At 58.0% G+C, this 25,781-nt stretch overlaps 1 protein-coding gene across 1 annotated transcript in view; it reads right to left on the bottom strand.

The window, feature by feature from the left end:
• The window catches only part of ADGRD1 (adhesion G protein-coupled receptor D1), a 122,932-nt gene that overhangs the window by 43,987 nt on the left and 53,164 nt on the right, over positions 1–25,781 (bottom strand). The window contains exon 14 of the mRNA XM_044243557.1: positions 624–697. Coding sequence (XP_044099492.1) covers positions 624–697 — 74 coding nt within the window. The remainder of the gene's footprint in view (positions 1–623; positions 698–25,781) is intronic.

The raw sequence follows: 25,781 nt of genomic DNA, 5'->3' as shown, positions 1-25,781 counted from the left end.
CCCGTGGGGGCCACTCACGGGGGACCTCCCTCGCAGCAGCATCACCATTAGAACTTTATCAGAAGGTCCCCTGATAACGGTGGGTGCCTGTGGAGAGGAGCAGGGCTGGGTGTCCAGCCCAGAGGGGGACAGTGGATTCCAAATTCCTCGTGGAGGTGCTGAGAAGGATGCCCTGGTCTGTGCCCATGCTCCCAGAGCTTCAGCAGGGCTGAAGTCAGTGTACCCCAGGGCGGCAACTGGCCATCGGAGCCGTGAAATCCTGAGAGACCTGCGGGCCCACCAGGAAAGAGCGGCTCACCCAGCCCCTCCCCAGTGCACACCCAACCCCCAGCACAAGCAGGGCCCAGCTCACCGGGCTTTTGGCGGACCAGGTAAGTGTTCTGAAGCGTGCCCCCGGCTTTAGAGGCTGAGTCCTGTTAGGTGCTAACATGGCCTTCAGAGAAAACGTGACCCAGCACCCCCTCCAGCCCTCGTCTGGGTCCCAGGATTTGCTGGGCGCTAGGGACAATGCAACCGTGTTGTCTCCAGAGGGGTGACCGGATCATAACCCGACCAGGCACTGCGCACCCACCACCCCGCTCCCCTCCCCCCATCCCCGCCCTGGGGCCGCCCGCCGGCAGTACCTGAAGTCCAGGAAGGCGCAGTACAGGAACACCTGGTTGCTGCTGTTGGTGGCCTTGCTGCGCTGACTGTGGGACTGAAACGAAAGGGCAGAAATGCTTCATGAGGCCGCTGGAGAGGCCAGGCTCCCAACACCGAGCTCAACACCCCACCCGCAGCCCCCGGGACCTCAGGGTGGTGTCGCAAGAGGCCACGGACTCCATCTCAGCCCTGTCGTGGTCAGAGGGCCACGGCATCCAGCCCACATCACAGTCCCCTCTCCTTCGCCCACTCCAGCCTGGAAGCCAGGGCTTCTGTCTCAGGGCCTTTGCACTTGCTGTGTCCTCCCTTAAGAATGCTTTTCCCCCAAGACAACACATGGCCCCCCATTTACCGTGGGTCTATGTTACATGTTAGTCCCAGTGGGGCCTTCCTGTCCACTCAAACAGCACCAGCCCAAGCAGCCCACCCCTTCCTCTTGTCTATTCTCTTTCCAGCCTTGCTTACCAGGCAGGAGGACATGCATTCCCATATTCGTTCACTTACTCTCTTCCCCCCGGGGAAGCATACACAACGAGCCCTTGTCCGTCCGGGGCAGTGCTGTGCCGCTAGTGCCTGGCCAGAGAAGGCACACGGCAGGCACTCACTTCAGACTGGTTGAGTGAGAGGACAAAGGAATGACCAAGCGACCGGATCAACCCATGACCTTGTTCCTAGGACTCCTGTTCTCCCCAAAAAGAGAAAACTCCAGGCCCTGGACTTCTCCAGGATGCCAGCTCAGGCCCACGGCCACAGCTGCTCTGCCCAAAGCAAGTCGCAGGGGGTCCGCCAGGTGCTACAGCAGGAAACTCGGGAAGCCGGGGCTGCTCTTGGACACACCGTGTCCCACAGACGCACAGTCATAAAGTCAGGACCTCTCCTGCGGCTGCCCACCTTTCCCACTGTCTCATCTGCTCCTAAGACCCTACCCTAGCTCCACGGTGGGGCTACATGGGCCACCGTGGGAGTCAGCCTTCTGCAGGACAGGGGAGCAATGGGACAGTTCCCTGCCACCTCAGCTCCAGACGTACCAGCTTCTCTTTCCCGTCACATACGCGCCAGCAGCAGCCCTGATGGGTGCCCCCTGCGGCCATCACAAACTCCGTCCTCCACTTCACGTGAGGACCATAGCGGGTAGTCCCCCAGTGCACAACATGGTGACCTCAATGCCATGTCTTTCTGATATCTTGGCAAAACACAGAGTACGTGGAAGTACTCGCTGCATGAGTCACAGTGGAAATGCCACCTTATAGGCACAGTTTCCGAGGGCACGTGTGAGGACGTCTGCCGGCAGCACAGCCCACTGCGCGGGGCCGCAGGAGGAGGTGCATCAGAAACCAACCGGCCATCCTCTCTCTCTCTCTGCACACGTGCTGCATCAGGGCACAGGGACTGGTGCTCAGGGAGACAGGTTCAGCTGAGCCTCAAACCCTAAAAGAAGCACAACCCCAGACTCGAGAGGTCCATGGAAGCCTCTTTGCATCCTTACTCCATTCCCAGACTCTGTCCAAGGAGCCCGACACAGGACACCACAGAGTGTGGTTCTCCAAGTGCCACAGCCAGGAGCCTGGCACGGCCTATTCTTGTGCCCCTCCAAGGGCAGAAGCCAGGGCTGGGGGCGGGGACAGCAGCTTAGGTTTTCACAAGCCCTTGAATTTTTTTTTTAAGATTTTTATTTATTTATTTATTTGACAGAGATCACAAGTAGGCAGAGAGAGAGGAAGGGAAGCAGACTTCCCGCTGAGCAGAGAGCCCGATGTGGGGCTTGATCCCAGGACCCTGGGATCATGACCTGAGCTGAAGGCAGAGGCTTTAACCTACTGAGCCACCCAGGTGCCCCCAAGCCCTTGAATTTGAGGCCACCTGCCCCTCCCCATGCCATGTCCTAGCCACCGTGAGTATCATGCTCAGACACGGAGACCCCTCCTGCAGCTGCTTGGGGACACAGGATGTTGTCATCAAGGAACCACGACACACAAACCCACCAAATCCAAAGTACAGATAAGACCAGGTGCTTGCCCCCACCTGGAATCGCCTGGGTGCCCTTGGCCCGAGTGGCCCTGGGCCTGCCCCAGGACAACATCAGGGGTCACTGTGCATGGACAGGCATACCTGTGTGTTCCCATGCGACAGAAAGGCAGGTGGACACCAGCCAGGACAGGAGGGAGCCTAAAGCCGGGCTCACGGAGGACCGGGGCACTGAGGCCTGGAGGAAGAAGTGACGCCCACCCCCACTGACCGCAGTATGTAGCCGGCTCGCCCCCCTTCTTGCCACTGAGGCCTCTCCCAGTCCCCCTCTGACTCCAGATCCACATTCATGGGGATTTAAACATCAGCCCGACTGCAGCCCTGACTGCACCAGCACGTGTGTGGTCGGAAGGGCGGAGGTGCAGACGGAGCTCCTGGGGTCTGGAGCCAAGGTCACACCCTGAGTCGGGAACCTCCTGGCCTGGCAGCTGGGGCTCCTCCTGACGCAGAAACAGCAGACGGCCTCCTCATGTCTGGATGCGCAATCCAACTGGAACAGAGGCCCTCAGCACGTCTCCAAGAAAGGAGGCCTAGAATGTTCCCAGGAGCTTGAGTTGTGAACATATGGGAGTGGTACAGCCCGAAAGAGGAAGGTGAGTCATCGAGTCACGGCCCGATTTCCCGGAGAAATGTGGGAGGTGTTAACGCCCAATGGCCTCGCAAGCGCAGGGACCAGGAAATGGGGCGCAGGGCAGAGCCGTCATCTGACCCCTTCCTGTGCCCTGATGATGAGGCCCAAGCGGTCAACAGAGAGAGGGTCTTCAGCAGAGAGCTTTTCCTGCTTCCAGCCTCCTGACTGCCCCAGACTCATCTCCCTGAGGGGTCACAAGGCCCTAGAGCACCTCCTGCGGGGTCGGAGACTTCCTCAGACAACCCAAATGCTAGGAAGATATCAGTGGGACTAACCAAGTATTTACTGTCTGCTCTTCGTAATCAAGGTACAGAAAGGCATCTGCTTCTCAGGAGAGGAGAAAAATCCATCAGATAACAACCTGTACATGTTCCTTGCTTGGAAATCTGTTTGCTTTTCATCCAGGTGTATGGTTTTTCCTACAAACACGGTGGGGAGCACCTGCCTGTCCCTACCCCAAGCACACACACAGAATGCTCTATGATTCTCAATTCTGACCCTCAGCAGAGCACTGGAAGGATTCAGGAGCCCCATGCCTGGTGCAGAAGGCAGGGGCTCCGGGATGTGAGCCTGCCCCCCTTGCCCCAACCCAGCTCATCTCACCACAAGCCAGGGGCCAGGGCTCCAAGTGGCCGAGATGTCCCAACGCAGAGAAAAGCAGGAAAAATGGAAGTCATGTTGGGAGACTGATGAGGAGCCCCTTCAACCAGCCTCCAAGTCCCAGTGTGTGTGAACGTGTCTTATCTCTGTGAGCTCAGCAGGCGGACACATCCCCTCCCCACAGATGCTCACACAGGCCCTGGCGGCTGGGGCGGGGCCCCACGGAGGAGACAGTGGAGGAATCACCTCCAGAAAGAGGGTGGAGGGCAAAAGGTCAGATGGGGGAGGTTTGTGACTCAATGGAGCAGGGGCTCACTGTCCCATGCAAGGCCCAGCAAAAGTGAGCAGCATGGGGAAACTGGGGACACACCCGTGTGCTGCGTTAACCATTCACCCCAGGCTGTGTGGGGACCACAGGCACCCTTGTTCAAGGTGTCAATCAGTCACCTGAGGACACCCCGAAGGCCCTGACCCAGGCCCTCCACCCGCCTCCCCTGTCCAAATGCTGCCAGAACACCCTCCTACCCGGACCCTTCCAGTCGCATGAGGCCCCTTTGAGCTGGACGTGGCTGGATTCTGGTCTGTCCTGTCAAGGGACACGTCCTGACCATATGATGTAGGCGCTCGTGCGATGCCAGCATGAGTTCGTTTTTATCTTCAGGTGACAGCCCAACCCCCACAACCTGCCTCTTCCGTGCACCTGCAGCTGAGCACAGCAGGAGGTCAGCATGTGCCAGGGCCACCTGGGACCAGGGTCAGAGATGCCACGGAGCCCTGGGGATGAGGATCCCGGGGAACATGGGGCCCGCACATCTCTGAAAACGAGCTTGCCTGTCCTTCCTCTGTCCCTGTGGGATTCTGGGACCCTCAGGAGGGAGCGGCATTCCCAACAGTGCCCTTCCCACATCCTCTGTCCTGAGGACTTGGGACCCTCCCCTGGCAGCTCCCGGGTCAGCCCCACGGGAGAGGACACCGCTGGGACGTCACACGGGGGCTGCCATCAGAACCGACTGCTGCAGCATGCAACTGAGAACATTTTCAAGTCCTTCCCCGGGGCCCAGGCGACCCCAAGCCCTAAAGTTCTTGGTGGACAAGGCACCAACAGAGCCGGACGGGACCCTGCGAGCAACACGGAGCAAACACGAGGAGCCAGAAGGAGGCGGGAACGTGGGCATGAGGGCAGCTGTGAGCTCGCTCTTGTCCGCGTGGTTGGGGGCGTTTCATCCCCATTTCATGTGAATGAGCAGCAGAGATTCTTGCTTTTTAGAAAAGAAACTGTTTGTGTTGAGTGGTGTTGAGTCACAGACACTGTGCGTGTTTGCTGTTGCTCCCAGCACCCAGCATTGCCACACACATTCGGTCCCAATTCCGCAGATGGGGTCGAGGCTCCTTCCCTGCCTGGAGTGCCAGCATTTCCCTCCTCCAGCCCCGGCCCCTGTGGTTAACCACAGGGACACCAGGGGTCCCCAGAAGCCCCTACAGGGAAGGGCGGCCCCCAGACCCCAGTCTCAGTCCTCTCCGCCCTCCCTCTTCTAGTCCAAGACACGAGGCTGGCAAACACATCCCAACCGGTCGGAATTCAGACAGATTCACACAAGATGCAACATCTTTCCTCTGGGAAACTCAGGATTCTCAGTTCGATTTCCTCCCATTAGAAAACGTGCTGCTTAAAGAACCCGGTTCAGTGCTTACGAAAGTGCCTTCTCTGTGCTCAGAAGCCCGAGATACTGTGGGGCTGACAGGGAGGCAGCAGCCGGACGGCCAGAGCAGAGAACCCAGGAAGACCCCACACAGGGGTGGGAACATGTGTGCGGCAGAGCGGAGCGGCTCCAGGAAGGAAGCACACTTGTCCCCACACACGGCACCAGGCCAAGCGGGTGCCCATGCGCGAGGGCAGAAACCCACACACACCTCACCTGAACCCCACGCCTCACACAGAATCGACCGGAGGTGGGTCCCTCGTTGAGCGTTAAACAGAAAGCACAGGACTTTACAAGAGAACACAGGAGAAACCCTGCAGACCCGGAGCCCACTGAAGAACACTTGGCTAGGACGCCAGAAGCAATCCGTGAAACTTCAAGAATGAGTGCACTGGAATTCCTAAAACGAAAACCTCCAGCCCTGCGAGACACTGTGTGAGCAGGACACGAAGACAAGCTGCGGACGAGCAGCGCACACTTACGAAGCACACATCGGACCCGGGAGTGATGTCTAGAACGGAGTCCCACAACTCAACCCTAAAACACAACACGGAGAACCCAGTCAGAAGACGGACCAGGGCCAGAAGGAGACCTCTTCCTGGAGAGGACACGCGGCGAGCAAACGAGCACCGGGACACGCCAATGCTGCCGGCCATCGGGGAATCGACCGCAGCAAGAAAAAGGGAAATAAAGACACGACAGTACCGTGACGCAGACACCGCGGTGCTCTACACCTCACTGGTGGAAAAGCCAGTGGGACAGGCCCTCCGGAAAACAGTCTGGAACTTGAAAAAAAATATTAAGGATCCTTACCCTGTGACCCTACAGATACACTCCTGGGCGTTCATCCCGGAGAAATGCCAGTGGTTTCCCCAGAACCCCCCCCATGGCTGTTCACAGTAGCTCTCCTTGCGCGAGCCAACACCTGGGGACGACCCACACCTCCCACGCGCGGAGTGGTTGGAGACACTGGAGCTCCCGGCATGGGGGCTACTGCCCGGCCTGGAAAACCCATCAACCTGACACAGCAACAACCAGGACGGGCCTCAGGCATGCGTGCGAGTGACAAAAGCCAGGCCTGAAAGACGACACGCGGTGCGACTGTCTTCATGGCTTTCTCAGAAGGACGGATTAGGAGACGGACCGGACCGCTGGTGAGGGTGGGACCATGCAACAAGAGGCGGTTTGGGGGATAACACCAGGGGGCAGCCCGGTGTCTGTGGCAGTCCTGGGAGTCCACACCTGACTCACACCGACAGGCTACACCTGCGCGCCGACGCCTGCACTGGTTCTGCGGCCGCACGCCAAGTTCTAGCGCCCCTAACAGTGGGGGAGACCGCATGTGCGGCACACGGACCGCCTTCTGCTGCCTTTGCAGCTTCCTGTGGCTCTATCCCGGTCCCGAAATAAAGGGCTTTAAAAGGGTTAAACGGGCATGGGATCAACTCTAACAGAGCCAGGTGTTCCAGCCAGAGGCACACGGGGAAGGGACTGGCCACTGAGCGGGGTTTTGGCCTTCAGTCCCCACCTGGCGGAGGCTGCGCAGGCTCGTGCTATCCTTCTGTCAGCCAGCGAAGGGGCCCCAGGCAGCAGACGGTGCTCTCGTCAAGGGAGACGATGCAACCGACCCTCCCCGGCTCCCCAGGACCTCCTGTCTCTTGTCTGTGGCCCACACAGAGTACCCCACAGTCGGTCCACCCAGGACCCCGCTCCTTCCCGGGGCTTCCTTCCACCTCCGGGGGCCCCAGGGGCTCTGCACACACCCACATTTGCATCCTGAGGCGGATTCTTTGTTCTCACCGTGAAGCCCGGCGTCCCCTGTGTGGTCCTGGCCAGAAACAAGGGAAGCCCTTATTCCTTGCTCTGCGGAGGGCCTGGCCGCAGCACCCCCACCCCTGGTGTCAGCGTCCACCCTCCACCCACATCAAAGCGGTCAGCGTTTGCTCCTAGCCCTCTTTCTGTGATATTTTTCTTCCCAGACGCCTCTTGCTCATGGAATATTGTGTTATAAATTGTTTCTCCCTGGACACCTGGCTTGAATCTTTCAAAAATGTTCTGCAAACTTAATTTTAATGTCATCTGTACTGTGATGTAAGAAAGAAAAGAATCAGCGCTTCAGCCACGGCTTCAGCCATGGTCGGCTGGCCTCTTGGGGTGGGGCTCTGCCATTGCCTCTGGTCCCTGCACCGTGGGGCCTGCACCCCAGACCCGTTACGCGACCTTGGTCTCTGTGCAGGTGGAAGGAGCACCCAACTGTCCTGAAATCAATCCCCTGTTGGTTCCCGTTTCCGGTGCCGCATGTCTGAGTGTTCTCCCACAGCCAGGAAGTCTTCCTGGGTTGCAAGCTGAGGTTTGGCCTCTCACATGCGTCTGAAACAAAGGACCTGCGATGGAAACAGATCAGGGCTGCTCCCACGCCTACCAGCTCTCCTCAACTGGGAGGAAAATGTATTGTTTTCATTACACAACGTACAGAGCAGAAATTGCAATATAAAGCTTTAGCTGCCGGATCTGCAGACACTCGGGAAGCTGCGATTATAGGTGCGCCCCAGGGGGCCACGCTGGGGAGTGCCATACATTCACTGCTCTGCAGGGGACCATGTGAGCTGGAAAGGTTATAAAACTCGGATCAATTTTACAACCTGGTTCTGTGGCTGCTAATGATAACGGGCTGTGTTTGGTATCTTGAACTCCCCTATGAACCACATTAAAAATGATGCTGTTTGCCCTGAAAGGTTCATGGTCTTACTCAGAGGAGGGAGGAACACAGAACCCAATGCATGCCTTCTAGAACCATCAAGGACACAGGTGCTCAGGGAACCCTCCCTCCTTGGGCTCTGTCAACCCATTTCCCCATTTGCTTCTCTATTTTACACACTCATAAAGTAAAACAGCCTAATCCAAAGTTTCCTAAGCTTTAAACTTAGGAATTTTAATTTAAACTTAGGATTTTTAAAGGAAAAAAAATCCTTTTTTAATAAGCAAGATACTGTCCTCCCTTTAAGTTATCTTTCCATGTGTTAAGACAGTCCTTTTCACAAAGGTGGAATCCTGACTCTCAACCAGATCTGAGGTAAACAGCTGTTTAAGGAATTACTGGACTCACTAGTGAGCAAGGCTGCGGCTTCCAAAGCATCACACCCAAATGAGCCATCGGGAATGTGGAAGGAAACGAGCAGACAAGACACTGGCGAACTGATCAACATCCCCAGAGAAGTGACTGACCGGCTGACCGTGCACGCTGAGCAGGCGAGACCTCAGTGCACAGAACAGAGGCTCCAAACGCCCACTGCGGAGCCAGCAGGTGGTAAACCAGAAGGCAGGAGGTCTCCTGACCGAGGCGGACAGAACACAGTTTGTCTGTCCAAGAGCCGCAGGTCCTGACTTCGAGCACAGCCCTGGGAACTTCTGAAATGAATGCCTGTCCTTCTCAGGGCACAAAAAGCGGGCCAGAGCCTTTCCAAACCACTGTGTGAGCTTCTGGGGAGAAGCTTTTATTGAACGACACGAACCTTCCTGATCTGGCAGGGCACGGTGGCGGCCGTGAGCGGCCGTGAACACAGAAGCGTTTGGAGAAAAAACAAAGAACACGTTGATAACACATGGGGCATCAGTATGAGGACGAAGAGGCAGCCGTGAGCCCACAGAAGGGAAAGGGCGAGGGACAGACGGGGAGCAGCATGCGCGGTCCTCGTCTGCTTGTGGTGGGGCAGGTGTGATCCCACGGGAGGACCTCAGAGGAGGGAGGGACAGCCCCAACTGGGGGAGATGCCTGGAGCACCAGCAAGGGCTGGTCTGATCCAGGGGTTGGGGGGGGGGGGGCTGGATATGAGCACACGGCCCGGCTGCATGTATACATGAGGACTACCAGCCCTGAGCACAGGTGCAGCAGGCCAGGAGAGCCCCCAGGGATTGGTGCTGGGACCAAGCCTGGCGGCCTCGTTCCATCTCCCAGGCCACTGCAGGTCTGGTTGCTGAGGCTCACAGCCGCGTCTCGCAGGCCCACACAGCGTCACAGTCCCCATGGCTCCATCCTGTGCATGACCTTACCCCCGCCTTCAAGGAGCCGGCCTCACTGAGCCGCCGAGTAAGCATGAGTCCCGGCGCTGCCTTCCAGCTGCTCACAACCGCTCCCGCTGGGCTGTCTTGCCGTAGTTCCTCCTCTGCCCTTCTGTCCAGATACAAGCCCTCACTGCTGGGTCCAAGCTAGTCTGTGCATTTCTTCCCCTGACTAGTCTTGAGACAAGCAGCCCGTCCCTGCTGCAGGAGGGAAACGGGCTCGGCAACGCGACGCCACCTCACCCTCACCCCCAGGAGCCCCGGAAGCCGCCCCTTGACTCCCCGGTGACGGTGACGGTGACGGTGACCGTGAACAAGGGCAAGAACTCTGCCCGTGGCCACTGTGCTCTCGCTCCCGACGGAAGGTATGCCGGCTGCAGAGCACACACTGGGGCCGGGGTCAGGGGCAGACAGGAAGACACAGAGTGGGAATGTGCCGTGACCCATGTTTGGTCGGTGACCCCTGACCTCTGAGAGCCAGTAGCAAGAGATGGAGCACCTCGGGCACCGGCCCTGCCCAGGACTGGACCCTCAGGCAGCTGCAGCCCTGTTCCGTGGCTTCCTTTATTGGTCCCCACCTAGGCCCTGAGCCAGCGGCTAAGGCAGGAACTCGGTGCCACCAGACACGGGGAGTGGGCTCCAGGGACAACGCTCAGAGCCAGTAGGTGGGCAGGAGACCCCTCGGCTCTGCTCCTGAGGCCCTTCTCTCCTAAGAGCTTGTCCTTCCTGGTCTGATCAGGGGCCGCTGTGTAGGCAGACACAGACGAGTCAAGAGGACGAGACCTCCACACAGACCACATAGATCAGGGCGGAGAGGACGGAAGAGGTTGGAGCCGTCCTCTGGCACGGGCTTGAACCCCTCCCCAGGCAGGAGTCCATCCCCCGTCCAGCCACGGACAGGAGGACGCCCTCCCTGCCTTGAAATCCACGAGTGCCGGTCAGGAACGGCTGTAATGTGTCCACCACTGCCCTGAAGAGCCCACACTCCAGAAAGTATGTCATTGCCAGGATTTCCTAATCATTTACAGGGAGGTCTCCTGATGGAAATGTACCGCTTAAACACAAACACCCAAGTTCTGTGTCAGATAAAGAGCAGAAAATGACATGGTGCGCACCATTGGCTGCTCCTGGCGTCAGTCACAGGAACGAGGGGTTCTTGCTTTTAGGGGCATAGCTGCCTCGCCCTACACCTCACACAGGTGCAAACAGGTAGGAGCAATGGACTGCCATCATACTTCTGGCTGAACCCCAGTGCTGGACTTGGAAGCAGGCTCGGTTCGCCACTCTGGAAATCTGGGCAGCAAACTGCTAGCTGCATTCCATGTGAGCAGCTCTGGGACACGCCAGCCACCCAAGGAAAGCAATTCCCAGCTACGTAGGGGGGACAGCGTGCCCTCCGAGAACCACATCGGGGAGGCCATGAAGCCTCCTTCAGGGACAGGACGAGGCTGTGTTGTGGACCACTGGTGGGCCATGAGCGAAGGCCATCCAGCTGGGACACGCGGGATCCACTACCTCCTGCACGAATGCCGCCCTGCACAGCAGAGGCTCCAAGCATTTGCCAACAAAGTCTTTGTGCCCGGTTTCATAGGGACCAGACCACAGGGACAGGAGCGAGCCAAAGCAGAGGAGAGATGACTTCCTGACCACCCAGGGTGACATCTGTAAACCACAGACATGCGTCACACTTTTCCAGGCCATCTGAGTGTCAGTTCAGACCTCCTCCCGCCGCACCTCCCACTGCCCTACTTCCGCCTCCAGGCTGGGGGGCTCTCCATCTCGGCACTAGCCCCCAGGAGAGCCAAGGCCATCCCATGCAACGAAACACATCCCCAGAGCAGGTCCAGGCTCCCTCCCTGCAGCCAGCACGGCTGCCCCTCACCAGGCCTCCACTTAGCACACAGCAAGTGGCTCACGATGACGTCAAGTGGCTCAGCTGCGAAAGTACCCAACCCCGTGACGGGTGATCCTGGTGCATGAGACTGTTGTGGGTGACGCACAGATGGACACTTTGCACGAACACGGGATGCTGGCAGCATGAGCATTGCATCCCCAGAATCTGGCCATAGCTTCTTAGAGAAGAGGGCATCTGGGTTGAAGAGAAGTTTATCAGCGGCAGACAGGCGCGGGGAATGACTGTGCAAGCACCGCGAGAGGCAAACACAGAGGGGAGAGGCTGTGGGCAGCTCAGGTCGTGCCTGGTGCCACTGGGCCCACGAGCTTCTCCCGGTCCAGGGCCAGCGGCCACGCCCAGCACTGCGGCTCCTGCTCCACACCCTCAGCTGGCGTAACCCTCATGCTGGCCTGCAGACAGCACAGCAGGCCCACCGTATGCAGAAGGAAGCTGAGACCAGAGACCTCAAGGCCCAGCCTGGGGCCACACAGCTGACCCGTGACGGAGCCAGGACCTGCACACAGGGTTGGCTCTAGGGCCCATGCTCTGCCCCATGCAAAGTTCTGGCTGCTGTCTGTGCTCACTTGTTAGTACCCCCTGTGCTCGCCCTGCCTCTTCCTTCCCCCTACCCCTGCTCTCCCCTCACTCTGCTTCTTTTCTTGCCAGTGGGTGGGAAAGTGTTGGCCCAGCCCAGCATCAGCAAGGACCCCAAGCTGGTCAGGAAGCCAGTGCCCCAGCATCTCGGAACCCCAGGAACCACTCAGGAGGACACTGGGACTCAGCAGGAGAAGGCCGGTCCTCTCGCGGCCTAGGGAGGAGAGGCAGAGGCCCTGCTGCCAGCCCCCACAGGACAAGGCCGGGTCAGGCTCCCGGGCCCCAAACATGGGTTTGTCCCACAGTGTAGAGGAGGGCCACACCAACATCTAAAAACGATCCCATCCTGCCCAGAAATGAGGTCTGTTTTCTCAGAGAATAAGAGTCTTTTATGTGAACTATAAAAAGTTTCTGGATCAACAACCTATTATCATCGGGGAATAAATTACTGGGACGGTGCCTAGTTCAGCCCTCCGCCCTGCAAATCCGAGGAACGCAGGTCACAGAAACTCCCTCCAGGGCCTGCTTGCCAAGGGCTCCCTCCCGCTCCCGGCTCTTCCCAGAGGCCAAGGGTGTGAACCCAGGCAGGCAGGGCACACCCCTCCGCACATCTGGGTCCCAGGCCCGCGGAGACACACGGCGGCTCCCCTCCGAGCCCCAAGGACAGTGGCTTAATTCCGTGCTCGGGAAGCCAGTGCATCTGGCCACCTGTAGGCCAGGCTGGGAAGAAACACTCCCCCCGGAAAGGGGAGCTCAAGGGTGACATGCAGCCCAGCCACGCACCGTCCACACCCTGCCCACGGCTCCAGACAGGCTGCTGGCCGCTGTCTCCGGCATCAGCAGCCCCCCTTCTGCAAATAGTGGCCGTAGCCCTGAGCGCCCAGGTCGGGGGCAGGACAGAGGCCCATGACAGACGGACACCTATTCTCCCTCATCCAGAGCTAAAGGGTCTGAGCAGCGGGCATCAGCAGACACGCCCTTCAGAGGCTCTGGTGGAGGCCCTGCTGCCCCACCCCCGACGTGTGACATGAAGGTGACAAGCGGAGTGCCATCCTGGGCTTGAGGACAGGGTCCAGATCCTGGAAGGGGCCAGGGCCCTGGGACAAGCCTGGGGAGTATTCACCTCCAGAGGCAAGCAGCCCCCTGGGAACCTGACCGTTCCTCGCTGACAAGGACACTGGTTTGTGTGAAGGCAGACCTCTTCCCGTGGATTCGTGGCTTTCACAAAACCCCAAGAGGTCTGGCACAGCCACAGCGTCCCAGAGGAGCCAGATTCGACGGGAAGGCCCCTCCTGCCATCGCTGACATCTGTCTGGAGAGGATTCCTGTCCCCCAAACAGGCAGCATGACGCAGCTCAAGATTCGATAATGAGATGCAGTAAAGGTGCCGTCGGCACATCCCACGGCCGGCGGCGGATGTGTGTCTGGCCCTGACATTCTCTTCAGCAAGGAGGGCCGCGTCCTGACTGCTCCCTCTGGGTGCCTCCTCGTGTCCCCGGCAGCCAGCACGCTGGTTTTCTGTGCTCTGCAAAGACCCTGCGCCCCAGCAATCGGCGGGCATTCCTGGGAAGCGTGCCGCCAGCAGGTGTCCCCAGGGAAGGACACCCAGGTCCACAGACCCTTACAGGAAGCATGGGGCACCATCACCTCTGCACTTCCACCATCCTGCCCCGCGACAGGACAGGCACACCCAGAAACTAGAAAGTAAGACGTTTGGGTCAAAATCCCAACTTTGAATATTGGCGACTGCTTCGAAACCATCTGAACTGCAGTGCAGGGCATCTTCGGGCCGAACGTGACACAGGGTCACCACGTTGCAAGGTCAGCTCCAAGAGTGAACGCAACTTCTCAGCTTCACTGCAGCGTTCCTCGTGCGTGTTCCCTCCCGCTGCCCCGTGAGGCTGGTCCCACGCTGCCGCCACCAGCCCCGTGCCCCAGACAAGTCTCAGAGGGTGGGCGCTTTACCCCACATCTCAGAGTTTGTCCAGGGCTACAGCTGGGGCTTTTCCAGAGCTGTCCGAGCCCAAAACCTGTTGGTTTGCACCCTGTGTCATGGGCCAGCTGCCCACCGGGGACTACACGATGATTTCATGTCCACACAAGTAGAGAAATGGGAGCATTTTCTGTTTAATTATCACGTTTGTTTCCGCGTGTATTTAAAAATGTGCACCAAACACATGGGCTTGAAGATATCACTATTTACCGCTGCCCCCTTCTCTGAAGGACCGATATCAGTTTAGGAGGAGAAAGAAAAGGAGGAAGGAGGAGGGGAAGTGGGTGGTGATGATGGCCCTCCTCGCCGACTGCCCACGTCCCACTGACCACCGTCCCCAGATGCCCGTCAGATGAGCAACAACGCTGGGAAGCCCATGTGGCCACAATAGAGCTCCCCACGGAGGCTCTCGAGCCATGTCCTGGCTCTTGAGCTTGGGTTCCGTGGGGCAGGAAGGTGACCCATGGGGTCCACCACAGGGCCAGGCTCTGGAGACCCGAGGGTCACGCAGCGGCTGGAAGCTCGGATGTGCGTCACTCTGGGCCCCCTTCCGATCCTCCATCTTCCAAGAGAGAAAACAGACAGAATCCTGTTTTTTATGTGAAATCTCCCAATTACAAACCGTATGCCACAAAGTCATGATGTGAAAGGAACCATCTTTGGGCCCCAGGGGAAAGCCAGCCTTCTGCTAAGCAAGCGCTCCTCCCCGTGCCCAGACGCTCCCCAGGGTGGTGTGGAGGGCTCGGCGCGTCCGTGTTCACGGGGAGCACGCTTGGGGAAAAGTCACACCAAGCAGCGGGCTGCCAGGGCAGGATGTGCCGAGTGTCCCCGGGCTGGGATCCACTGGGAGCAAGAACACCGCTTTCCTTGTTCTGCTCCGCGAACGCGGTCTCAGCCCACGCAGCTGACAACCGCTCAAGATGCAGGCCTGTTTCTACGGAAACCCTGTGGCAGGCCGGTTTGGGCTTGCTCCTGCCCGGGCTCCGAGAGACAACAAAGTGGATACTTTGCTGTGCCAGCCCCTGGGGGTGGGGGCTCCCCGCAGGGCAGCTGTGCCACCTCCGAGCTTCCACCTGGCCAACTCCGGACCCCCTGGGGACTCAGAGCTCCAGGCACAGTGTCTATCCCGGGGGACCTGAAGGGGACCGATGCTCTTCCAATGACCGTGCCTCAACCTCCCCTCTCCCCAAGCACGGGTCCCCCACCTCATCCTGTGCACTTGGCTCCAGTGCGTGCCCCACCCAGCTCCTGCCGGCGGCCACATCCCCTTCGTGAGTGTCTGTGGCATATATGTAGAAATCAGAAAATTTCACATACAAGCAGCCCCTCAGGGAAATGGGCAGACTAGGGGACAGGATGTACATGCGCTCAAGGTGGCTGGTCAGCGAGCTGGGGAACCCCTACGATGTCCAGTTTTCTCCTGGTGCCAAGGTCAAGGGTCGGGAATGGCTCTCATCAGAGTAGAGGAAGGTGGGTGCTCTTGGTCACCTGGGACTCAGACCAGGCAGGAGCATGTCCCACAGGGCCCTAAGTACCACATGTGTCCCCTACGGGCCACTTCCAGAGCCGCCCCAGGAGGGCAGGCCCAGCCTCTCTGCTGTGTGGTCTTAGTCCTGGGTGGCCGCAGTGGTGCTCCTGCCCTCCGGGCAGCTCTGGCCGGCACCAGACGCAGGGAAGCGCCCTGCTGCTGTTTGTGGCAGTACCAGGGGGTGGGAAATGCGTGTGAGTGATGCCTGCCCTCCTGGGTGGCCAGGCTCACCCCCACTGGGGCCGTGGGCTGACCTGTGCTCCTCTTCCTCTGTCTGACGGCTGTCCTGCCGGACATCCCCCTGCCAACCTCTCCCACCATGCTGGCCATGAGGGGAGGAGCACCTTCCTCCAAATCTCCCCCAAAAGCCCCACTCCTGGTTGACTTTGTATCCCCTTCCAGGCAAACGTCTCAGGGAATCTGCAAGAACCACACTCACACAGCCAGCCGGCCGAGCCATCCCCCACGTGTACAGCGTGGCCTGAACAATGTTCAAAATTCTTTGAAAATTGCATATTTAAAAAAAAGGTCTTGATTCTCTTAAAAAATAGGGAAAATTCATCAGCTCTAGTTTAGAAAACACATGCGCTCTCCATCAACCACTACACCACTCTGAGATGCCACATAAGGAGACAAACACCCAGCAGTCAGAAGGTGGACGGGAGGGGAGAGACCCTGCCCGCCAGGGTCCGGGGCCTACCGCCCGCCGGCCGTCTTGAGAGCCTGGTGTGCACGTGAGCCCTCGGGAAAAGTGCCAAGTCACTTCAGCCCATTGGCAAGAGCTTGGGGACATGTTTCTGAGAGGCTTAAAGATTGGAACCAAGGAGTCGGGGCCCAGCTAGGGCTGCACGCACGAGCTGCCATGAAGACGTGGTGGGGGCCCCGACCAGCCGGGGGCAGCCAGCGGCGGTCCTGCACCCCTGACGTGGCTGATCTGGAAAGCCGCATGAGCTTTGCTGAGGCCAGTGAACAAGGAGTGGCATAAGTTGGTGCGACTGGGTGGCTCCGTCGGTGAAGCATCTGCCTGCAACTCAGGTCGTGATCCTGGGATCCTGGGATCCTGGGATCGAGCCCTGCGTCGGGCTCCCTACTCAGTGGAGAGTCCGCTTCTCCCTCTCCCGTTCCTCTCGCTTGTGTTCCCTCTCTCTCACACACAAATAAATACATAAAATCTTAAAAACAAAACAAAAACAAAAAGAAGGGGAATGAGTTTCTTAAAGGCGTCATGGCTCCTCCCTGCGCCGGCGGATGCAAGCAGACCTCCCCACGGCCACCCTGCCTCACCCAGGGGTGCAGAAAACAGTGAGCCGGGAGCACAAACATTTCCTCTGGGTTGTAACCCTGACACGTAACACGCACATGCCTGTGTGAGGGACTGACAGGTGTGTGGAAAACGGGTGTGTTCTTCTTTTCTCTGACTTCTCTCAATTTTGTTCTGATAAAACTTCTTCAAGGGCACCTGGGGGGCTCAGTTGGCTGAGTGTCTGACTCTTGGTCTCTGCTGAGGTCATGGTCTCAGGGCCGTGAGCTTGAGCCCAGCTCAGCGGGCATCTGCTGGAGGTTCTCTGCATCTGCCCCTCTCCCCGTTCACATACGTTCTTGGTCTCTCTCTCCCTACAATAAATCTGTTTTAAAAAATTATGGTTTTTCAATTTAGAAATTAATTTAAAAAAAACTATGGTTTTTCAAAACGTAATAGCAGCGACACGCTGTTTAAACGATGGGCTGTTGCAGTTTCTAATCCAGAGTCTCTGAACGCCCGAAGGTGGGTCGTGTTGGGGCCAGCTGTGAGCACGGCCTCCGTGCCTCCTGCAGGAAGGCTCAGGTCTGGTGCAGCGAAATCTGCTGGGGGTGAGGCGCAGGGGCCCCAAAGCTGAGAAGGTTTGAGACACAGGTGAGGCGGGACTTTACTCCACAGACAGGCACGTCCCACTGACACACGAACTCGGAGATTTGGAGGGTCACAGGTCTGGCCGCGACCCCGCACCTTCCGTCCTGCAGCCCCCCTACCTGGCTGTGTCACCTGGAAGATGGCATTGTCTTTCCCAGCTCCATGTCCCCGTCCTCAAGGTCTCCTGAGCACCCCGCGCTGTGTGCAGCCTGACAAGGGAGAACGCGCCCAGCGTGGAGGCTACGGGAAAAGACGAACCCTAACAACATGACCACATGAGGCACGTGTTGCCACCAGAAACGGGACACCGCAGCGATGCCCACCCAGTCCAGGAGCAACAGCAAACTGAGACGGGGGCCACTGGGAGCAGCAGGAGCGGGAGTGGGGGGTGCTCCAGGCGGAGGGAACAGCAGGTGCACAGGCCCTGTGGCTGCGGCAGGGGTGGATGAGGAGGGTGGCACAGGAGGGCTGAGACGGGCACACTGGGGAGGGGTTTCTCTTCACCCAACAGGGCAGCGTCCCCAGCAGAGAGGCAGAGGACCTGATGTGCTCCTCCAGGAGGAAGTGCTGCCTCTTTGGGGGGCTGCGGCAGAGGAAGGGGCAGCTAGATCTGTGGGTCCCTGGAAATGCAGGACAAGCAGTAGAGGGACTACACACTAGAGCGACAGTGACAGGCTCCGCGGGCACCACTCCGGACGCTCCATGTAGCGGGACAAACTGGAAATGGGAGCGCAGTTGGCAGACGGTGCAGTAGTTCAGAGGAGAGACGGCAGTGTCTGGGGGAGGCCGGTCACGAGAGTGACCTAGCACAGTAGCCAAAGTCCAGCAGCCAGACTGCCATGTCTTCTTGCTCAGCGACATCGGGCAGCAGAGCCAGCAGATGGTGGGCTCCGTCCCATCACGAGCTCAGTGCAGACACAAGGGTACCCATGTCCTAGGTCCTCAGCATACCTAGAACTTTCTTTAGTGCCGCATGACACCATGTGTCCCCCCCAGGTGTCACCCACCTCGCAAAGGCTGCCGTCTGCCGTCTCCCCAGCAGGTACAGCTGCCGTGGACGCAGCCGTGGGGGACAGTGCAGCTTGTCCCCACACCAGGACCACAGCTACCCACGGGCTTCCTGCACCACATGCCACCAGCCTGCGCCGAGAGGCGGCTCCAGGCCCCGTTCGCTGAAGCAGAAGCAGCCCGCCTGGATGCTCTGATGAGCCCAGAGAGGATTCCAGGAGTCCAGGCCAACCTCCCCAAGAGCTCAGGAAGCCTGCTGTCCCTGTGGGGAGGAGAGGGCACTGAGGGACAATCTGCCCGGCCTTCTCTGTCCCCAGAGCCTGAAACACCACATACTGCACAGATGTGGGCTCAGTCAGCCTCAGCCGCAGGAGCGAGGAGCAGCTGTCACCATGCCGGCAACCACGACAACATCAGCCAAGGGGATGGCCAGCTCTGGAAACCTCTGCCTCCCAGACACCAGCCCCCAGCCCCCGCCTCACAAAACCGAAAATCAGCTCCATCTAGACACCCCACAGCAGCCCCACACGGTGCCCTGTGGCGAGCAGCTTCTGTGCACAGCGAGGACCCAGGCGGGCACCCCCTATCGCAGGGACAGCCTCACGGACCTCAGGCATGGCGGAGCGTCATGGGCTGCTATGAACACGTCTGCACTTACTGGGGCAGGACAGTGACCGCCCACAGAGGAAGCGGCATTCCTCGATGATGCATATGTCCCGGGTGGGCAGAAGGATGGAGCGAAACCATCCGTACGCGGCTGCTGTGGCAGCATGCACATGGCCCACAGAGCCCCTCGCCACCAACCCTCCCGGCAAAGGTCACGGCAGGATGGCCAGAAATGCCCTGAGGCCCCATGAAACTGTTGGCCTCTCACACCTGGAGGGGAGGGGCTCAAGGCGAGTGACCCAGGAAGGCTGGTGATTGCCAAGACCCAACCCTTTAGAGCCCAGCCCACAGGCGAGAATGACCCTGAGAGGTGAGAGTCTGAGAACGGCCGGGGGGTGGGGGGAACCAAAGAGCACGTGCGTGTGATGGCACCGCTGTGCAGCGTGTCACTGGGGACAGGTCAGAGCAGCCCTGCTCCACAGTATCCAGGGCCCCACGACACCCACCAGGCCTGGCAGGCTCAGATCCTGAAAGAAATGAAGCCAGGCCCTAGGGGAACGACAGTCGAGAGTGCTCGCTGGCTCTGCCGTCAGAGGCCTGGACCCAATATCGCTGTGCTGTGCAGCAGCAGGACCAGCGGACACACACTCCAGCCACCTGCTCCAAGAGCAGCAGGGCACCAGCTGCATGGTGCTGCGGCAGAACGAGGCCTTGCCTAGCCCTCCTCCACAGTCAGAACAGCTCGGGCAACGAGCGTGTCTGGCTTGTGCCCGGACCCCGTGCATCATGGGAGGATGGCAGCAGCTAGGACAATGTTTGGGACACGTGGCCCATGCCCCTGAGGCACACAATCACCAGCTTTTCCTGACACAACAGATGCCCTGTGTTCAGCAGACTCAAAGACTGGGCTTGGAGACGGCTGTCCTCTGCTTCTCCTTCACTTCACGGTGACACGCTGCAGCGGCCAGTGTCGAGTTCTCCAGTAGCCACGACGAGTGGCCATGCAAGCCAGGGAAGAGTGCTCTGCTGTCCCACAGAAGAGGCCAGACTACTTATTCCTTGGTGTGTAGGACGATAGTGTGCCCCAGCCCTGATGTGCAACTGAACAGTGTCCCCATCGGGCCCAGCCTCGGTGGACAGGTCAGAACATGCTGCAAGCACTTGCCCATCCCGGTGTCCCGTCACGTCAGAGTGGAGAGGACCGGATGCAGAGATTCTCCAGAGGGATGGCTGTGCACACTCAGCAGTCCTTCGAGGACTGGGGCAGAATGGGTCCTCAAGGGGCTCCTTGACATCTGCCATACCAAACCAGCGCCTGTCCCCCAGACATACCCAGGACCCAAGGATGCTCTTTACACAGCAAAGGAGACTTTGCGGATGGGCTTTGGTTAAAGAACTGGAAGTGGGGAGGTTACCCTGGATGATCCATGAGGGTCCTTCCAGAGGGAGACAGGAAGGTCGCGTCAGAGATGCAGGCGTGACTACGGAAGTGCGGTCAGGAAGAGAGCTTTGATGATGCTGTGCCACCAGCTCTGGATGCAGAATGGGGGACAAGTGAAGGAACCTGGCACCTCCAGGAGCAGCAAGAGGCAAGGAGAGAGATTTTCCTCTGGGGCCTCCAGGAGGAGCACGGGCCCATGAGACTGACGTCGGAGGCCCGAGCTCCTGCCTGCAGGGTCAGAAGACCATGTTGTTTGAAACCACTCACCACGTGGTAACTTATTACGGCAGCAACGGGAAATCAGCACACACTTGTCGTGGACCCACTGACAACAGAAGCAGTCTGACTTGCACACGGCCAAGATGGAGTAAGACGTGAAAGTGGCAGACAATGCTGCAGGCAGAGAGGACTTAGAAGCCAGCAAGGAAACAAATGATGTAAAAAATAAAACTGAAGATTAAAGAACGACACCCATGTGATGCAACTTCATGCCTGCCAGTTTGCAGCCATGGGGAGACACGGGTGCCAGCAAGCCCCTCCGGGGACAGCACAAGTCATTACAGCCTCCTGAAAGGCAGTTTGCAATGGGCATCAAATGTTAAAATGGGTATTTTGCCCAAAAGGGCCCAGGCAGCCTGGAAGAACAGAGCCAGGGCCCTGAGCAGGCAGCAGGGCCTGGTGGAAAGCTGTGGCAGTTAGGACAGCGGGTACTCGCAGCAGAATAAACAGACAGGATGCAGGAACAGAGTCCAGAGACAGAGCCACACAGACATGGTCACTTGATTTACGGCTAAGTGACACTGCTATGGAGGGGACACTGACCCTCCTACAGAAGGGAGACCCCAACCCTGCTTCACAGCACACACAGGGACCATCAGAGAAGGGCTAAAAAACAAAGAAGCTTTAGGTAGGCTTTGCAACCATGGGTGGACGAGGTTCTCGGAGAGGGCATGAGGAGCTCACAGCACAAGGAGGAGCTCAGCACGTTACACTGCATACAAGTCAAAGCTGCCGCTCATCAGAAGATGCCCCAAGAGTAAAAAGGCCAGACACAGGTGAAAAAGATATTTTCATTCATGTATCCAACAAAGGACTCCCACCAACATATGCAAAAAACTAAAAAACTCAGTGGGTGGGGGGGAAGACCACCCAATAGGAAAATGGGCAAAAGACTTGAACAGGAGAGACAAAACAGGACATCGGGATGTTCAGTAAAGATACTAAAGATACTAAATGGCAACCAACTTTCTGTAGTCACCAGGGTAAATAAAAACCAAAAGGAGACATGGAACCACCAAACGGCTAAGCTAGAACAATAGACAACACCAGGTGCTGGCAGCTGGGGTTCTCGTCTGCCAGTGGTCGGGGGTAAACCAGCATCCACTCTGGGAACCAGCCTGGCATTACCTACTCAGCTTGAATACAAGTGTGCTCTAGGACCCAGCAGCTCCATTCCTGGGTTGGCACCAAACAGAAGGTGCATGCACAGTCACCAGAAGGCACACGGTCCTGGAGGAGTGCTGTCATCCCTCCCACGTCCAACGGATGGCATGGGGGTGATCTCACAGGTGTGTTCACCGTGGGAAGTGTTGCCGTGCTGCACACTCATGCATGTGCATCTGTGTAAGCTTGCTGTATGTCCCTAACATGCCTACTTTCAAAATCATGGGGAGTGAAAAGCCGGGTCTGGCGAGTATAAACTCCAGCTCCAACACATGGTTCTAGAACTCCAGGAAACACCATCTGCCTGAAACGTCTGTCCACAGTAGACTGTGAAGTGGGAGAACAAGGTGTAGACTTCGATGGAGCAGCTCTAGGACGGTCTCCTAAAGTGATCATGGAACAGGCGCACGATGGCCCTTTGCGGTGTTGTTTATGATAACGAAAACACGAAACAGTGCACAGCCACAGAATGGTGATAGAGAGACTGTAGCTCAGCCATGAAGATAACTTATGGTGTTCAGTTCTTGGCACAGAAACATACACATGTTAAATGAAAAACTGGGGGCCCAATAGGGCATGGAGCGCGCGGCCCACAGAAAAGAAATTGTGTGTGGAGCGCACACATGTATCAGCTGCAGGAAGCCCGTCGAATGTTAACACTGGTTTTTGCTGGCTGCTGGGATTTTAGTGATGCTGGGCTATGTACACGCGTGTGTCCATATGTGCCTGCTTGTGTGTGCACCTGTGTGTATGTGTGTGCCCCTCTGTGTATGTATGCATGTGCATGTGTGTGTCTGTATGCATGTACCTGCGTGTTTGTGCCATATTTTTTCAAATAACTGTATGTGGGCACCTCGGTTTCCACCACAGTATGCAGGGTAGGAATATTCTAGGTCCTTAGTATACCAAAGAGTGACCATAAAAAAACAATGGAGCATTTTTCTCGCTCACAACAAATCCTAGAGAAGTGACAGATGAGGGCTGTGGAGGGTCCATGCCCGCAGGGAAACTGACCCATTTGGTGCACGTGACTTACATCTGGTTTGGATGTTACAAGTGAAGAAACGGGAAAGACTCTTTCACAGCCCAAACCTGGAAAGGGCCAGACCCTGGACAACGGCATGGAGCTATGGGACTATGGTGGGCAGTAATGTAGCACGGCGGAGGCAACCAGCTCTTGCTGCAGTGGACCCCAGGAACCCCAGGTGAGCCGCCTCGGCTGGGGAGTGGGTGCTGTGGCAGAGGCCAGGGAGGCTGTTCCACCCCTGGAATGCACAGAACAGCCCGGAGTAACAGCACTGTAGCAGGACCCCTGACAAGACAAATTTCATCGACATGATGGGACTCAAAAGAGGCCGAGCTGTCTGAGTCGGGAGATCAATGCCCCAAGGACAAGCACATTTCAGAGGCCAAAGCTCAGACTCGGCCATGCACCTGCACATGTCAGAGCCTCTGTTTGCTCCCAGAGCCAGGAGCACCAGAGGGCTCAGTGTCACTTGGGGGCCACTATGGACACCGCTCCCAGCGCTGGTCAGGCCTGGTGGATGAGACACAGGTGTGCACCCACAGACAGCAGAGCAGCACTCTGCAGGGTAAGACTCCAGCCAGGCTCAGAAAGGAAGGCCTAACAAAACCCGTCAGCCCCCAGGCTCTTCCAGGGCCCAGCCTTCCAGGAGGGCCCTGGAAGGCTGTGGCGGGGCCCGAGACAAGAGAGCACCCCATCCAGGCATGTCCTTTCCACTCGCATCCCCACTGTGCGCTCCAGAGCCCGGGGTCAGAACGCAGCCTGGGCTCACAGGCGTCCTTCGCAGCGGGACCATCCAGAGTAACCAACAGTGCCCCAAGGCATGGGGGTAACGGACTGAGCACTGTGGATAGGGGTGAGGGGTGGATTAGCAAGCTGCCCTTCAAGGGACATCCCAGACAGGCCTGGCCAGGGCTGCCACCACCCCCCTCTGCAGAGCCTTCCAGTCCACTCTGCACTCTGCGCCTCAGCCCTGGGCCTCAGGCCTTGGCTCCCACATTGGAATGAGCATGCAGCCTCCTCAACACCATGCTTCCCCCGCAGAGTCGGGGAGACAGCCTGCACACCCCGTCCCCTGTGTTCCCTCTGAGCTTTGCCTGCAGGCGAAGACCTCCTCGAAAAATGCTTCCCACCAGACGAATCATTTTATTTCAAAAAAGCCTGCCTCCAAAAACATCCTCCAAAACACAAAGGCAACCTTCAAAAGAAAAAGCCCCAAAACCCTAGAGAACAGCTTGGTAAGGATAAGCCTCAATTAGCATCCTCTTTGGGTATGATAAAAATTCCTCTCTGCCTCTCCCCAAGACAGGATTCTTTGCTCAAAACCTTTCTCTTTTAAAAATAACTATAGAAACCAACCATTAAAACAGGGACTGCATTTTAATCCACTCTTTCTTTTTCTCTGGTTTTGAAACTGGCACCTTCTCACATCACAGCAGACACAAAGGCAGACTCCTACCACCACCACCCCCGCTACCCTCCAGGGCACCAGACCCAAGCAGCAGCCCCTGGGCCCTGGACACTACGGGGATGTGGGAAATGTCTGAGGGAAGCTTCCCCCTGCTCCATGCTCACACCGTCTTCTGGCCCCGTCCCAATATTACCGTGGCAAGAAAATGTCAAGGGCCAATGACAGCCATCATGACAGCCATCATGGGTCCCTGCCCCAAGCCTTCTAGAACAAAGAGATGCCTCTCCAAATACTGTCTCCTTAGTGTCTTGCATCTAGAAGCCTAAATGGTGCCCCAGGGGACTTCAGCCTCCCCCGAAGCCACAGCCCCCTGATGTCCACCAGGACCCAGGTGACACGGAGCCCAGGCTCACACAGCTCAGCAGAACCATGTGCCCCCACTGCTGCCTGGCCTCTCTGGCAGCGCTCTCCCTTGGGGGTGGCCAATTCTAGGCTTCCCTGCTCTCCAAACCACGGAGAGACAGTGAAGCTATAAGATTCCTTCCTTAGCACCTATTGTTGGCGGCTCCTAGTGCTGGATCTTCAAAGGTGAATTACACACATTCACGGACCTCAAGAGAGCAGGAGGGGACAGAACGGGGCCGGGAGCGATCATGCCCAGAGTTTGCTCATTGTAGAGACACATCGTCTTCTCCCTGTAGTCTGTCACTCCGCTGCCCCTGAACGCTGCCAAGGGGCCACAACGAATGAGCAAAGAGGCTGGCCTGGGAGGGCCTGCTGGCGAGGGGCCCATGCCACTCCCCGAAGGAAGGGGCATGTGCATCGACAGCACCAAATCGACAAAGTGTGTGTAACTGCGAAATGCTGGGAACGGCACAGCCGCCCGTACGCAGCAGAGGAACGGAACTGAGCCCACGACGGCTGAGCAAAGCCGTGCTATAGAATACCCTGCAGCCATGAGAAACCGTGGATGATTCTGTGAACTGGCTGATTTCCACGACTTCCCACGACATGCCGAAGGCCGTCTAACTGCCCTTGCTGGGAGTCAGAGGAGCAGGGAGAGAACATACGGGTCTGCTCACTGGCACAAAAGAAACACAGAAGGGTGAGCCCGAAGCTCAGGGGGCTGCTTACAGCCAGGCCACGGGTGAGGGTACACCGAAAACCCCGGGGAACAGACGGAGCAAGGCGGGCACACCCCCGAGCTCCTGCCAGTGTTCACCCCACCTTCGGACGGGCAGCATTACCTCCACAAACCCCCAAACAAGTTGGTCACCAAGATGGGGCCACA

Source organism: Neovison vison, chromosome 3 (genome assembly GCF_020171115.1).
Source record: "Neovison vison isolate M4711 chromosome 3, ASM_NN_V1, whole genome shotgun sequence".
NCBI lineage: Eukaryota > Metazoa > Chordata > Mammalia > Carnivora > Mustelidae > Neogale > Neogale vison.
Note: the sequence above shows the minus strand (reverse complement) of the source record. Positions and strands in the feature narration are given on the sequence as shown.